The sequence below is a fragment of the Anser cygnoides genome, chromosome 15 (assembly GCF_040182565.1).
Source record: "Anser cygnoides isolate HZ-2024a breed goose chromosome 15, Taihu_goose_T2T_genome, whole genome shotgun sequence".
Lineage (NCBI taxonomy): Eukaryota > Metazoa > Chordata > Aves > Anseriformes > Anatidae > Anser > Anser cygnoides.
Window position 1 is genome coordinate 17,144,152 of NC_089887.1, and position 16,975 is coordinate 17,161,126.

Here is a 16,975-nt window from a genome sequence, read left to right on the forward strand (position 1 = left end):
TTCTTTATCTTCTGTCCTTTGAAATAAATTCCCTGTGAAGTTCTCCCTTGTGCTATATTACTTCTCAATGTCAATATTTGGTTTTATTTTAAAACAACTGGGCACAAACTTGAAAACAGCGTGTCCTTTATGTTTATTTTGTGTATATCCATCACAACAATAATTTTGCAAACAGACTTCAACCACTTTGTGCAATACCACTTCAACAACATGGTCACACAAATGAAACAAGAAATAAATAATTTCTGGGTTTCTGATTTATAGGACAATTGATTAAGATTCACAAATACCAAGACCTTGTATACTTTCAGCAGATGAAAACTCAGTCAAGCTAGAACAATATGAAAAAATAAGCATATTTATTATCTGTCTATTTCTGTGAAACTTCAGTAGGCTTTAAGTGAACTATCAGAGTCTACTGCTCAAAACAGAATTCTCACAAAAAGTTCTTGAATTGAGGAAAGCCACTTCCACAATAAAAATTATGTGCCTTATCCCAGGTAATGTACATCTCAACTTTATTTTTACTCTACTCTTCATATTGTATACAAGGAAAATATTCGAGTGTCCACAGGGAACACGTATGGATTGTTATTGTTTCTGTTTGCCTAGTTATGCTAGCACCACTCTAAATCTGAACTCTCTATGACTTCCTTCCACACTACATGAAAAGCAAAAAGACTTTTTTTTTTTTCAGGTGCATTGATTTGTTTCAGATAATTACTGGATAGTTCCTCGTTGTATGAATATTCTGCCAATTAATAAACTATTAACATTTTACGCAGAGATGTTTAAATAATTTTAAATGTATTCCACACATTCAAGCTGACTTTTCATTTTTTTCAAGCTTTTGTATGTTCATGAAGCATTACTTTTAATCTAACAAGAACTTATTTCCATTTTTCACAAAATTAATGTACTTTTCAATTAATGCAGTTACTTTTGAAAAGACTTTGAAATCAGTCAGATATTTTCATGATTTGGGTTTTTAACTGAAGCTTAACACTCAGAAATCACACAGTTTTAGCTGATTATCTTGATTATCTTGCTCAGAGTTTTTAGTACAGAGTGCAAATTTGTATAAGGATTACGAAGAACAGACACTGATGTCTTTTAAGCTAGAAGAGCTACCTTTTTATCACTCAGTCCAGTCACTTGGTCAACAAATTCCTCTTGGATCATAAATGCAGCTAAGTTGGCAGTATAACTAGCCAGGAAAATGACAGCAAAGAAGGCCCAAACTGACACCATGATTTTACTGGTCGTCCCTTTGGGGTTTTGCACAGGCACAGAGTTGTTGAATACCAAGCCCCAGAGTAACCACACTGCCTTGCCAATGGTGAAGGATGGTCCATGGGGATCTGGAATTGCAAAGAGCATTTGTTTTAGTTGCACGCATATTTGTGGTAAGATACCACAAATACATAACTACATGATAACAACAAAGCACTCACCAACACATTACTAAAAATATTTTGATACATATTCATTGTCCTCCCAATGGAATCACGGAATTTAGCATTGGTACTTTCTGCTGTAATGACATTTATTTCCGTATTTGTTACAAAAAAATATTTCAACACTTCTCTACATGCATTTACCTCACCAGTTTTCAAATGGAGACTGCAAGCATAGGTTTGGAGGAGAGCAAACTGATGTTTCTTGCAGTAAGGTGTGTGTCACCACTATGGCCCCTTTCAGTATTCTGTGCCAGCTGACATGTAAAACGGAAAACTGTGGATTTAAGTCTTAATGATTTGATTCCAGTACTTTTCCCATCCAAAGTATTTTTATAAACTCCAATCTTCAAACTTATACTTTTTGAACTTTATGTACTCTCAGATAAGCATGTCAAAATGGGTGAACATTTCACCTACTTTTAAGCAATGTTACACTCAGAAAATGAATCAACAAAAAGGAGCCACCTGTACCGATATATAACTTATAGCTAGACTCAGGCTACCTCACATGTACAGAGTCAGTTCCATGGCTTCAAATGCACTGGTATTACAGGTAAAAACCTGGCCCAGGTAATCTGTGCTGTTCTGTAGTTTTTTCAGTCAGCTTTAAATTCATCCAAAAGCACCCAAAGTTGTCAGCATAATGCACTCATGCCCATGGACTAGCAGAAGTAGGTTAGCAAAGATATTATCCACTAAAAAGACCTTATTTGTTGAGTCCTCTGAGAATAAAGGGAAGATTCCTCTTACCCAGCTTTAGGTTAGTACAGTGCAGACATCATCTAGACTCCCTGTATGCTCAATGGAGAAACAGGCTGCTCCTGAATGTGACTCATCTGACTTTTTCAAAAGTACTCATTTTTCAATTAAATGGCAATTCAGACAATAAGCTCTTATGCAGATACCTGCAATATTACCTCCATTCCTGCCCTGCCTATGGGGATGCACACTAAAACTCAGATTTACTTATTAATTTAACTATAATTTACATTGTTAAAAATAATTTATTATTAAAGGAATAAAATCCAAAGTTGGTATACTCAGTGCATGTTGTCATTTCAGTAGAAACGCTCTACGTTACAGTGCAAATTTTCTTTATAGACTCAAGCACATCTTAGATTATCCTCTTTCTATTTTTACTGCATTGCTAAGATAGACTGCAGTAAAATAATCATAATGGAGCTGGCTTTTGGTTTATGAAGCTATCTTATATGGCTATTTAAGATTGAGCTGATGGATAATAAGTATTTTCTGAGCAGTAATACGAAGGAAAGTATATACCAAGAAAACTACTGAAGATTTTAGCACCATTGAGCTTCATCCTACTAAAAACATACAGGAAATGCAATAATCTACATAAAGAGTCACATTAATTTTAAGCTTCCCGTGCTTCAAATGAATAGCAACTGGATTTGTGGCAAGCCTCTACTGCTAAGTTATGATGTTGTAGTGCCATAATATGAATTTGTAGCCACTACATAATCAGTTCTGTCACATAAGGTGGCACAGAAAAGAACAGCCCAGGCTGCAGATCCCCAGTGTCTGTACAAACCTCTCCTTTCCTCTTCCTAACATAGTGTTTATTTTGGATATAGGTTACAAATTTACCATGTTATTGAAATGTTAACAATATGTGAATATTACAAAACCCTCCTCATTCAGGGAACAAACCAACCACCAACTAGAAGAAAACATTAGCTTGTTATAGTCTCTAGGACTATGTTCACCAACCTGGGAGACATCGTTATAAAACAAGGTATGATTCAGAAATAAAAAACTGTCCACACTCTGAACTGAAAGTGAAGAAAGGGAAGGATGAGGGCACCACAGTACATGAAATCATCATTCTCAGGTCAGAGTGTTAATAGTATACAACTGTAGCTTTCACTGAGACAGTCGTGTTCTGTATTAAATTTGTTGTGTCACTATATTTTCAAAAAGAAGTTTCTATAGTCACGGATGCTACACAGTAAGAAATGGTGGCCTTCTGCCACTGGCCTCATTTCAAGTATGAGTTCACCACAAGAGAACCATACCTTTTTATATGGACTGTATAAAACCATATACAAGGTAACAGCTGTTCTTCCAGACTACCCACCAAACCTCACCATTGTAGATCATTATCTCTGAACTATCTGTGAATTCGTAAGAGTCAGGAGACTGGAGAGTTTATTTCAATGCTTTTTTTTTTTTTTTAAGCTGACCCTCTACAACTGATACAGTATACTAACATAACACTGCCTGAATACGACTCTCTTTAATATCACTTATCCTTCTACATCTTTACTGCAATGAATTAGAATATAGACATGAGAATATAAGGCCTCAAGAAATCACATTTTAAATGAAGAGCAAGCATGCTTTTCATAGCTGCTTTTACTGTTTTATTCCTACGTTACATTTATTTTAAAAGATAGAGGGTAAAGGATGGTAAATACATTTGTTTTTTTTTTGTTTTGCTTTGTCTTTATAGCCCTAAAGTTGTGTAAAATGCAAAGCTTACCTTTCCCCTGTGCTAAGTTCCTGTTATATCCTACAGGACTAAAGTACTCAAATATAAAGACAGCCATGGCGGACACAATGAGAAGCATCACAAACATCATCACCCAGACGGAAGCACTAAAAGGCTCTGCAGCAAAACAGACAAGAGAAACAGAAACAGTTCATTAAACCAGTCACATCACAGGAATTCTAATGTCTCCGGCTAGGCAAGCCCAGAGGCTTTCTTTAAATTAGCTTTTACCAACAAAAATGCTAGCATTACTGCTAGAACTAAGCAGCAATATATACTGTTAGTATACACAATCTCCATACATCTGAAATCATAAATGTGAGTTACAATTCAAACACAAAGTCTGTGTACTTCTCTTCTTCAACAAAGCCTTAACCGACACCGAGTGGCAAATAATTGGTTTGACTTGCGGCTTATTCAGTTTACAATCCTTTTCTATTAATCCTGTGGTGCATGCTTTTATCAACAGAATGGTCCAACCATTATGACATTTTCTGCAGAGCAAAAGCAATTAAGCATATGCTTAAAACATTTGGTGTTTCAGTGAAGTACACCTCTCTCTCATTTTCTATCCAACAGAAAGCATTAGGGAAAAAAGCCAAATGCTTGCATTCAAAGCAAATTTTGTTTCAGATTTTTTTTTCCCTTTTCACTTTCATCTACCTCTAATGAAGACGTTGTTTTCACTCACAGCAAAAACATTCTTTTGCAAGTCTCACTCTCATCTGGGAGCAAATTTCTGAAATCAAAAGGTTTTTACGGAAAACTGCATGTCAGTTTGAAAGATAGAAAAAACATAAGTTAAATAAGTAGGTTGGAACAGAAAACTAAAAGTAGTTTCAAATATCAGAATAAGCACCAACTTTTTGAAAGGATTGGAAATACCATGTGATAACACAAAGTTCTTAAATTTCAGCTTTGCCGGATTACAAATTCTCTGTCATTTCCGGTGTTCCTGTGGTAGCTGTATAAGGATACGTGCAACAAAAGTTTGGTATGGCAAAGTAATATCTCTTTATTAGGTCAGCTTATTTGGAGGCATATTATACTCTAATTTTGGTAAATACTAGTAGTGTGAATGTGCTCTGAAATGTGAGAAATAATTCTTAATAACTATTTCAAATTAGAATGGAACCAAGAAGCACCGGAAGTGACAATAAATGAGTTTATTACCATGCTTTGCTTTTTTGAAAGCCCAAGAGATTCCTCCATCCTAACCTCTTCATCAAAAATGAAAATTCATCCATCATTGTAGGAAATGACTCTGAGCGAGAGCTGAGGTGAGCTGAGCCCAATAGCCCAGTCTGAACCTTGCCCAAGTTAGCATGAATGATTCACCAAGAACTGGAATAAAGGATCATAATTTGGGCCCAGATGTGAAAATCTCATGAGACTGGTTACCTTTGCTACAATTTCTTCAGAAATTTGGAACCATGAAAGACCAAATTCCAGATAGCCCCACTTGTGATTTTGAATGTGAACTGACAAGACAAAGTAGGGAATTTTCAAACCAAACAGTTCTCTTTTTGATTTTAAGAGAAGGTTAAGGAACAATATTTATTTTTTTGTTATATTTTAAAGACAGTTTATGAAATTCTTTCAATTACTAAAGACATTTTTTGGAAGAGAATAATAAGTTAGCAAAATAACAGAATGCTTCAAAGACGGAAATAAATCCATTCAGAAACAGACAAGTAGGTGCCACTTAATGACAAATATTCTATGAAATCACATATTAATTTGAATTAATTGGAATTCACATAAAACTATCATACAATATTGACAGCATTCTCATAGAAGACAGACAACAACCCTCATAAAACTCTTATCAAAAGCAACAGTGTAGAAACAGCAATGGTAATTTGTCAAAATTTAAATCAGGCAAAGGGCAAAACAAGCCAAAGTGAAAAAGCAAGCTATAAACAACAGTTAATGCAGAATGGTCCTTAATAATTTAAGCAGTCTGGTAATGAGGAGGAGTAGAAGCAACAGAAGCAACAGCAAAACAAAAAGCCATTTATAATAAGTAGTAAGACTGAACAAGTACAAAATCAATTGAATAATAAAGTTGATGTTCCTGTCACATTACAGATCAAATTATGCATTCAGCACTGTTATTTGATTCTCAAGGGACAGAAAGAATTTTTCCCCAGGAAGCAGCAGGTTTTATAAGATTTTTATGTAGAGCAATGATATGACGGAAAAATACTAGTATAAGACTTGTTAGTGTAAATTGCAGATAATTGGCAATGGAGAAAACAGAGCAATGAAAAAGACATCTTACTCCACTAACTTTGAGTTTCTACCCGACATACCAAAAACAAACAAACAAAGCAAACAAACAACAACAACAAAAAAGGGAAAAAAAAGTGCATAAATTAGCTATTTCAACAACAACAACAAAAAAGACAAGTAGCCTCACCTATGAACTCTCTTCCTCTTAAACATATAGAAAGGTTGAATAAAACCCCCACAGATTTTTTTAAAAACTTAAGTTGTGGATCTAGTATATATGAACAGTAGTAATACATGAAAAAGTTTTAACATGGATAAAATTCTTATTTTTATTCTAAAATTCTTGGTAGGAGACACCTGTGGGAGCAGATAATGAGGAAGAGGCTGTCAGTCCATCAGTTACTTAAATCCACTAGACACAATCACTGAACAGAAAATCTAGTTCAGACAAATTTTGTACTTGCCTACATTGATGGCGGTAAATCATAAAAACAAATATTTCATAAACTGTACTTCATTGCTATTTAATAGTATTGTTTTTCACAGATTAAAAAAAAAAAACATAAAAGTTACATATGACAACCGTATTCTTAGACACTCAATTAAAATTAAATCTGTCTGTGAATAAGTTCAGTTACCTATCTGACAGTATTTTACATGGCAGAGCACTTTACTACTATTCCCACAACATCGAAATACACAAGCAGTTCCAGCGATGTGACAGTTTCATCTATGTCTAAATAAACAGAAAGTACATCTGAGATCACAGACTTAATTTAACGGTGCTGTAGATCAGATTTCTACAAAAAAAATAATTCTATTCTATAGAGCTTTACAAGGCATCATTTTTAATTTTTAACTTCTGTACATATCCAACTAAACCAAAAACATTAAATTCATTGTAGAAATATAACTATGTTGTTATGAAAAACCACAAAAGCAGTCTGTTTTGATGATAGCTGGAGGCAGGTAAGAGGTAAGCAGGGTCCATTAAAAAAAATTGCCAAAAATTGGAACATATTTAGGAAAACACTACATAATTCAAATGATAACTTCAACACATAGAAACTACAATTTAAAAAAATGAATTAACTGTACAAGTCAATTACTTCTGGAAATAAAAAATCATTATCTGAGTATTTTCATTAAAAAACGCAGCCTCTCATAATTTCATTAAACAGTCTTTTACTCAGTAAACAACAAAATTAATCACCAACAAAATCTGTTTAGGTATTAACAAGTTAGGTAAATTATTCGATTACTCACTATGTTACACTTACGAGCTATTGCTTCATTTCTGCAATGTGCATTTATGGAACAGGTATGAGAAATAAGCTCTGTGTATAAATGATGATAATGGTTGTGAGAAAAAACAATTATTTGCCCACTTGTAGCTGATACTATAGTAACAATCAATTCCTCAATGGCTACAAGTGATTTGAATTGAGTGAAGAACTTACACTTAATCTAAAAAGAAACCATACTGATATATATAGTATATATACATAAATAATAAATATAATATATAAAATAATAAAATGATATTAAAATGTCATCATTGCTCACCCAATTGAAGATATGAAACTGTTCTGTAAGGTACCTGTAAAATACTGTTTTTTTTTCAGTTTCACTTAGATTATTTTATCTCCACTAGCACTATCTTTCATTTGCAAAATACCTTTGAAAAATTCAGGCAAACCACTAAATATAAAAGTAAAACATAGGCACTACAGTGGACAGGCAGATAATGAAAGGAGAAACGAACAATAGAAACAAGTAGCAAACAAGGGAAGGAGAGAAGACAGAGATCTTTACTTCTTTGTATCCCACCTCTTTTCTATCGAGCCTTTCATTTCCATGCTGAATCCCCATTGTTCAACTCCATCATCACAACACAGAAAATTGAAGAAAACACTCAGAAGCTTTGCAGTGCGGTAGTATGGTCTTTGGAAGCCAGATGTATCTGTTGCCCATTTACCTGTCAGATCTATTCTAATCACAGCAAAGTCTTCTTTTCTACACTATTCTACAAGGGGGTTTTAAATGATTTTGTGAATGTGAGTTCTAGAAAAATATGAGACAATTTATTATGGGCTAAACAAGCACAGGTTAATGTGTAAGCAGATCTTGAGGAAGTAATTTTCCTAACTGAAGATGCTGGGGAATTCTTTTTCATATTGAAATCATTATTGGTTTCCAGTTACTGCATCTGAAACCAACAGCACTTTCTTCATGTGCTAAAAACCACATTAATCAGTTTGTTGACACCATACAAACTTCCTAACATGTAATTCAAAAATCTAAGAAACACATCAACGCACTATTTAGCTTAACTGACAATGAAACCTATCCCACTCTACAGAAATGCAATTAAATGATCTTGAGGGGTTGGAGAACCATACCTAGAAAAGCAGATGGTGAAACTGTGCCATTGCTCCGTGACACCATGACACTAATCCCAGTCTCAACAAATGGCACTGAAAAGTCAACCACTTCAGAGCGCTCTTCATTAATAGTGAGAGACCCCACAGCCATAACTGCACGATGATATACCACCTGATCCACAAAGAGAAGACACCACCAATATTACTCAGTAGAGAACACCTCATTTCTCCAAATGAATTTAAAACAAACATTGCTAGGTTCTTACTTAAGAGCTCTTTTACCTAACAGAACTTACTTCACCAATCATTCCATTCCACACATTATTGACTTTTTTGCCATGTTTCCCATTAGTCACCAAATACAGGTCATACGTGAACTTGACAGTTTTAGACAATTTCTTCAAGATATCAATGCAGAATCCTTTGCAGCACTTCTTTACATTAGTTCCCTCATTAGTTGAGTTGCTGTTAAAAGAGAAGAGAGACAAACATTTCTCCTGGGAAAAACAACCATCACAACAGCAAGTGTCAGAGTATTATAAAAGAACAATTTTTCAAACTTCCAAGTGACCATTTTTTTTCTGGAATGATGGAGAAATAAAATCATAGGATGCTTTATATGGTGCTTATAGCTCTTACTAATCACATTGCAGTGGCTTGACGAGATAAATAGAAGATGGTGGTAGACCTTGTACGACGTTTTCTGCTTCAGTTTCTCTCCTACTGGACTTCACTTCTCCATCAATTCATACAGTCTCCACTTACTGATGTCTCTTTGGTTTAGATTAAACATTTATTACTTCTACTCTTAAGACATTATGTACCACACGTACTTTAATAATTACAGAACTGCCCAAAATATAGTCTATACTTTACACTGCCCAAGCCGTGTAAAGGCATGGTAGTTCACAGCTCTGGAAGCAGTGGGTGCTCCATCTTTTCCTGCAGTTTGAGAAGGTGACTTTCAGGCTATCTTTGAGTGCAAAGACTACTCTGGAAGGTCAGAAAAGCCCTGACAACAGAGAAACCAGAGTCCCAAACTGTGATCAGCCATGTAGGTCTTAGACAAGGATTTTCCTTTTTTTTTTTTTTTTAGAATAGGCAATATTTTACAGGCTTTGAAGTAATTCAAATCACAAATAAAAAGTTGTTTAGAACCCGACTAAGAAGTTCAGATATGTCAATAAAAATGTCCTGGATTTCAGAAACTATTCAGCAATGTCTGGAAAACTTCAGAAACATCAATTACATCTCCTAACACCTGCTCAGTTAAAAACGTTATACTCATTTTGGAAATACATAGACTGAAGTGCTTAATGGGTGAAGAAGCATTGATAAATGCACAATGACACATTTTCCACTGTTTTCTAATGATTACTTCAAAATTACAGAGTAACCAAAGCAAGGGACTTTTCTCTAGCTGGTATGTCATAGTGGTATTTTATGCTGGAATAGTTTTATCCTGTACCAAATTTAAGCATAAATATATTATTTTCAATAGAAAGCATTCTCAAACTGTTAACTAATTAAACTAATTAAAACAGGCGCATTTCAACATAACAGGAAACCATTCAAAGAGGACTCATTAAAACAATCTGATTTTAGAATATGCTATCTTCTTTCATGTGATTGAGAAGGGCTAATTCTAGTTGATTTTGAATTTACTACATACTTACTATCTTGTCACTGACTCAATGTTCCTTATATGTACATAACCAGAACCTTCCGATGTATTGAAAGGGAAGATGTGCAAAGAAAAGCATACTGTGCAGGAAAGAAAGAAAGAAAGAGGAAGAGAAATACAGAAGGAAAAGCAAAGATAGGAATCAAGAACAAAAGAACAGCAAAGTATCAGAAAAAAAGATGTATATACAACAAAAGAAATAAGGGAAAGCATTAATGAGAAAATAGGCGAACATTTTGCACTCAAAAGCAAACAAACAAAGAAAAAAGGAACACTGTGTATTTACTTACTTAATTTTGACAAATTTACGACATGGCACAGTGTTTTTTTGGCAACTTTCCATCAAAGGATCCACATCCTCAACAATGACAAAGGGAGCCTCCTCCAAGGTGACAATACTCAAATGGTTATCATCTGGTTCACTGTCTGCAAAAGAGCTGTACCTTGGCCAGACAGAGTACTTCAGGCTCAGTGAGTTGTTCTCCCATTTCCCCACCTGAAAAGCCAAGATACACAAGCTGCTGACATCTGATTGCTTGTATTTGACAAATGACATCTCATATTAAATACACTGGGCTATAGGTACGGGAAATTAGTGTGCAAAGACAGCAGTCCTAGGTTTTTATCATCAAAAAATTTTATTATCAAAATTACTTTAGAAATCTTTATTAGTCATATGAAGTGGGAAAATGCACTGTGCTAATTACAAGTAAGGTAAAGTTATTTAAAGACTGGATGATACCAGTTAACACTATCTTGGCTATAGGTGCACTGAAATTTGATATTGTCGTATGCAATTGAACCAGAAAAGCAACCAGACACTCCATATGCAATTGGGACCAATTTGCAGTAACAAGAAAACAGGCCTCAAAAGAAAAAAAGGACAAGAAAAAGAAAGCTAATTCCCACCAGGCTAATGACCAAAGTATCCCAACATTATTTCTGTATGTTCTGTAAAGAAAGGACTCTTCAATTATTGTTTGAAAAGTCATGGTGAAAGCATTTTACACCCTAGTCCTAGGGTTCCCAAGCTGGGCCAGATGAGGGTTTTAGTAAACACAAGCAGAATTTTACATGACACAGTTTCATATTAGAAATAATGTATTTTATTCTGGTTTAGTTACTGTGAAATAATCCTAAGAGTTTAGCAAGTAATCAAGCAAACACCAACCTTTAGAGTAAATATGCAGTTTTAAGATTTTTGTGGGAGCATAACCAACTTTTCTTTAGAATTGTCTTTTTATTCATTATTATAAATTACTCAACCTTAATTAATCTGCATTTTTTTCCACTGCCAGAACACCAGCAAGGGGAATATGATTAAAAATTTATTTAAATATTTTGAAAGCTCTAGCATTTTTTTCTCAGGTTGTTTAACTACTTGATATCCATAAATCTAATTGTATGGCTTATCCGAGCAGTAATGAGAGATTATATAAATGAGCTACCAGTCCACATAATTTAAACCAACACATTTTAATAATCCTTCAGTTACTTTAGCTAAACAAATCATAACATAATCATGAGACTGATAAAATATTTGTTTTGCAAGGAAAACAGTAGGAATTAACAGTACAATGAGAGATTTGGGTCCTAAAAAAAACCACAACTGTACAAAATTGTTACTTTATTCTGTCTTCTAAAGACTTTAAAATGAATCACAAAAGTTCCTGAAGAACAAGATTTATATCCATTCCTATTTGGGAAGCACATAAGTACATGCCCTTTGCAGTTTCCTTTCTGTCCTGTTTTTGAGGCAAGATATTTTGCTGAACTTTAATGAAGGAGGCAGAAATGCCAAATCTCTATATACTTTGATTAGGAAATTCAAAATATCCCAAGGGAATTAGGAAATCACACCTAAATCACTGGGAATCAGGAGCTGGATTTATACTGCTTAAAGTTTCAGCATGAAATTTAAGCAAAACACAAGGGATGAAGCCTTTGTGGAAAAATAATAATAATAATGCAAAGGGAAACAAATCTACTTAACTCTATGACACAGATACATTGCAAATAAAAAAGTTTTATTGTCAAGTTATGGTACATAATCTCATTCACAGCAGAGCCTATGCTGGTTTATGTTAGCTTACAGAATGTAGTTTGTATCTACACCCTAAGTATGCCACAATGTTGGCTGCCTGGAGCAGGGACAATTCCAGACAGATCACTACATCAATTTAACAAAAAACATGCCAAGTACAATGATGAATTTCAGCAGTGGAAAACGTGCCTGCCTGCCTTTTCCAACCAGGAATAAGAAAAGAGATGTGACTGGGTCTCAATTGCACTTGCATGTCCTAGAGTATAGCAGTAGCAGCACTTCCCACTACATCACACCACATTACCTGATACAGGGTTCTGGGAGGAGGCACGTCTGTGTAATTCAAAGTGCTTCCCCCTGCAAGCCATCTCCACTATATAGTGTTCCCACATGGATCAAATGGAATACAAGCAGCCCACCATAATATGAGTTTGTCTGATCCTATCAAAAATGCAATGATTGCTTTGTTGTTAAAAGAGGACTCATGATACATTTTCAATAATTCACCTGCATTTTATTGTTTTGAGGAGGATACAACCATTGATGATTTTAAAGGGATGAATTTGTTGAAATGCTAGTTTTTTAGACAGATGCATCTGTACAGAAGTGTGTGTTGAGCAGGTCTCTAAAGTTAGGTTCAAACATTTTTATCCTCTTCATTCCATTATCTCAATATTCACTGATTGTACATTTATTAAAAAGTAATTAAAAATTAAGACCTTCACTTCGGTCTCAGGGGCATCCCTACTACTCTGTCTGAAGATGTCTACTGCTGCACTTCCAGGGAGTCACACTGAATTCATCGGGGCTTTATATAGGCACAAATCTCGTGTCCATTGCAGGTCATTCCCACTTTGCAGTCAGGAACCCTCAGCATCAGAAAGCACAATGGCAAAAAGTACAAACAAAAGATTTCAATGTCATGAAGAACAGCAGAAAAGCAAATGGCAGAAAAGTCCTGAAAAACTTTGCTGTTTGGCTAAGAATAGCAAATGAGGAAGAGTAATTTAAAAATGCCTCTGAGTCACTCCTTTTCCTTGGGAAATATTTGTGTTGGATTTGCTAGTTCTGATTGTTAAGTGGTTAGAATGGATGCTGGATTTGCTCTGTTGCTGTTACTGGACTCGGAAGTAAACAGTTTTCTTCATTTGGTATTTTGATTTTGAAATAGTAATATTGTTGAAGAATACACGTTGCACTTCTATCATTCAGCTACAGTTTAGAATGATTAAAACGCTTTTCTCTTTTTCGTTTATTTTAAAACAAGGGTAAGAATTTAGTTTTATGCAATTAAAGCACAGAGTCAAAATACACAAAGATTTTTATACTTACTTTAGAAGACTTTCAGCCTCTGCAGAACTAATTATAGCATTGCGAATAAGAATCTGAATGGTATTAATTATTTACATAATGTTTTGTATCCTCGTATATTATTTAGATCTTTCAACATTTTTGTGCTACCAATAGTATCAACTCTTTTACAGAGTGAAGGGTTGAAATGACAGAGGAAAGCTGTAGATTAAGGAAAACTAAAACATGAATATGTTTCTGTTGAAATCAAGAGAATTTATGAAGTTGAATCCATATTTTGGTGTCTTGCAAGATCAGCATTTATGTCACTTGAGAAAAAGTCAGATCTAGTTCTAGATCCAATCAGTACCTGTTTTGAATGCTTTTAAAACCTTCAAAAGCTTAGGGAAAGACAGGTTATAACATGTTGAATGATTTCAGAACTTTATATAGAGATATGCTTATAAATTGTAAGAATTTCTGTGCAAAGTCAAATGTTAAGTCCTTATTCAACACTGACTGTTAAAGTGACTTACCTATAACAAAAAAAATAAAATTAAAATAAAAAAATTAACTGAGTTAAAAAAAGCATGCAAGTCCTGACTTCACCTCTGAAGGGAAGGGCACTATAAATACTCTAGAAAAAAAAAAAAAGTTCATATGTAAAATACAAAAAGTAGGATATGAAAAGTTCAACTGCTATTTTCAGTAGGAGACGAGTGATATTTGAATAAACCATTTTACAGTGAAATAGCTTACCAATCTGGACAGCTTCAAAATTCAATTGCCTCCAGTGTTTTGCAGCACTTGTTTTTAGAACATGCTACTTTGTGTTCACGATAGCTACTCATGAAACGAACTAAACATGGCATCCTCCAACCAAGTCCAAGCATCTAGATTTGAGGTAAGAAAGGGCTCCTGTTTAAATTAGCATGCTTACCTAATAATACTGGTATCCCTGATACAAATATAAATGAAATAGTCATGAAAGCTGAAGTCACCATTGTAATGCGGACTATGCTAAACCATTGATAATATGAATGTAAAACTATAAAACAGAAAACAAAGATACTGCTGTTACATATCAATGAAATGCAACCTGATGCTACTAGTTTTTCTCTAACAATTTTAATTGTATCACATCTTGACTCATTGGGGTTGATTTTCAAAGAATTCAGAATAAAATCTGATCTATTTGAATCATACGGCAAAACAAAAGGAAACAACTGAAAAAAAGCAAGGCAGGTGATTGTTAAAGTATAAAGGCTTAATATCTACACTGTTTCAATGCAAATTCAAAGCCATTCTCTGGTCAGTGCTGGAACCATATAGCCGTAGAAGCCTTTTCACCTGAAAGTTCCAACTTGCATTGATCTCAAGTGAACTCTTTGCCATTCAGATTGCCAAATTTCAATTTGATAAGGTAGGAGAATGTTATAAAAGAACTTTCCTGAGAATAATTTCCATTTTCCTCATATCTTGAAAGAAAACTGTTCCTCTAGAAAGAATGAAAATTGAAAGAAATTTGATTTTGAAAGAAAACTGAAGTAAAATTGAAAGAATTGTTCCTCTTGCCCTGAAATGGTCAGGCGGTTGAACTAGGTGATTTTTGAAGGTCCTTTCCAACTGAATTACTCTATTCTATTGATCAGAAAGTGCGCTTTTGTGATGTCCAAAAAGATAAATAAAAAAGGTGCTTTAATGAAGACTTTGCATGTATAGTCCTGGGCTTGCTATATAGAAATATATGGTCATTCATCAGAATATGTTGAGATAAAAGAATTTCAGCTGCCCCAACTAAATACTCCTTTTTTTTTTTTTTTTTTTTTTGGCTTGGGTTATTGATTCATAGAATTTGAAATTTTAACTTTTTTCTTTTTTTTCTCTGAGACAGAATAGAATAGAATCTTTTTTAAGATTTCAAAACTTAGCATGGGTCAGAGAAATAATTTCCACTAGCTCCTGGAAGCAAGACTACCGCTCCGAAGAATCCAGCTGAAAGCACAGCTCATTAATAGTAGGCAGCCAGAGACATATTCCAGCTGCATCAAGGTGAATCTCACATATTTGAAGTGGTGTGGCAGGCACAGCCATTCTGCATTTAAAATGAAGCCAACATAAGATGCAACATCTATACTTGGTGTAGCCACTCTGTAATGACAGGAAACTTTGCTATAGATGAATCAGGATGGTTTGCTCTGTCTCATCTGCCTTCCTTTCCTCTTTCCTAGTATATTACAACTATATAAAATCAACTCCCATTTAAGTGTAACACAACCATCTTCACCTGTAACCATGTGCTGTTAGAAAATCCCATGTGCTAAAGAATCATTTCCTTAGCACCTCTAGGCACATTAAGAACACAGGACAAATATAGACATATTTTTCTAAAATGCATTCGTTAAAATCTCTTTTTTAGAATGACAACCACTTAATTGAGCATTAAATGAAATAGAAAAGAAGTATTTGGAATTCTGGATTATGCAATGTGTAAAATGGAACTACTGAATAGTTCAATGACAGGTCTGAAAATTTGATTTATTCTCCAAACTTAAACTCAATTAACTATATTTAGTTACAGTCTATAGCAAATCAAGCTACAGAGAAGAGAATAGCATGCTCAGAGCGCAAAGACCATAGAAATATGTTTAGAAGGAGAGATATCATTCTGTCTAGACCTCCAAAGAATTCAATTAACATTACTAGAGTAGTTAAAAGTGAAATTGAGCTTATTTTCAGCAGATGCTTCATTTCAGATATCTGCATTGCTAGATTCAAAAACAGAGGGGGATTGTAAAAATGCATTGAGATGGAGCTACAAGTAATAAACCCTATAATGTGTATTTATAAAGCAAACTCTTTTGAACCAGAAAATTCAAGCTGAGAATAATGTTCAAAAAAGGCAGACATGCTCTGCTATGGAACTATCAAAAGCTGCACCCAACTAAGCTTTACTCTACTGTATGGAAAAGCCAGGAAATATCCAGATGTTTATGACAAATTTCTGTCATTCCTACTTAGATTGCAAACACAGTAGTGTGTGGCCTCAATCCCAGAGGAATATGGAAGATGACCCACATTTGAAAAGAGGGCAATAGAATTGTTTTTGGGAAGGATTCTGCCCCAAATGATAAAACCTCTTATTTATGGCCAAAAGACTGGGACTCTTAAAATAAATGCCTACATACAAACATACACAGAGTTGCTTCACACATATAGGGGTTGTTTCACTATTGTAGGTACGAAACCTATAAAACTTTCAAGCGTGGACTTGAAAGCAGTGCTCCCATTATACAAATACATGTACATCTATCATTGTGTTTCTCTGAAACATTTACAGTCTTTCCTGTTTCCTCTTCATGTGTG

General features: G+C 34.5%; 1 protein-coding gene across 2 annotated transcripts in view; it reads right to left on the bottom strand.

Moving 5' to 3' along the window:
- The window catches only part of GRIN2A (glutamate ionotropic receptor NMDA type subunit 2A), a 191,568-nt gene that overhangs the window by 53,420 nt on the left and 121,173 nt on the right, over positions 1 to 16,975 (bottom strand). For both annotated transcript variants that reach the window (XM_066977466.1, XM_066977465.1), the window contains exons 5-9: positions 10,566 to 10,771; positions 8,888 to 9,056; positions 8,610 to 8,763; positions 3,964 to 4,089; positions 1,132 to 1,361 (exon numbers count right to left, since the gene is read on the bottom strand). In XM_066977466.1, the coding sequence (XP_066833567.1) occupies positions 1,132 to 1,361; positions 3,964 to 4,089; positions 8,610 to 8,763; positions 8,888 to 9,056; positions 10,566 to 10,771 (885 nt within the window). The remainder of the gene's footprint in view (positions 1 to 1,131; positions 1,362 to 3,963; positions 4,090 to 8,609; positions 8,764 to 8,887; positions 9,057 to 10,565; positions 10,772 to 16,975) is intronic.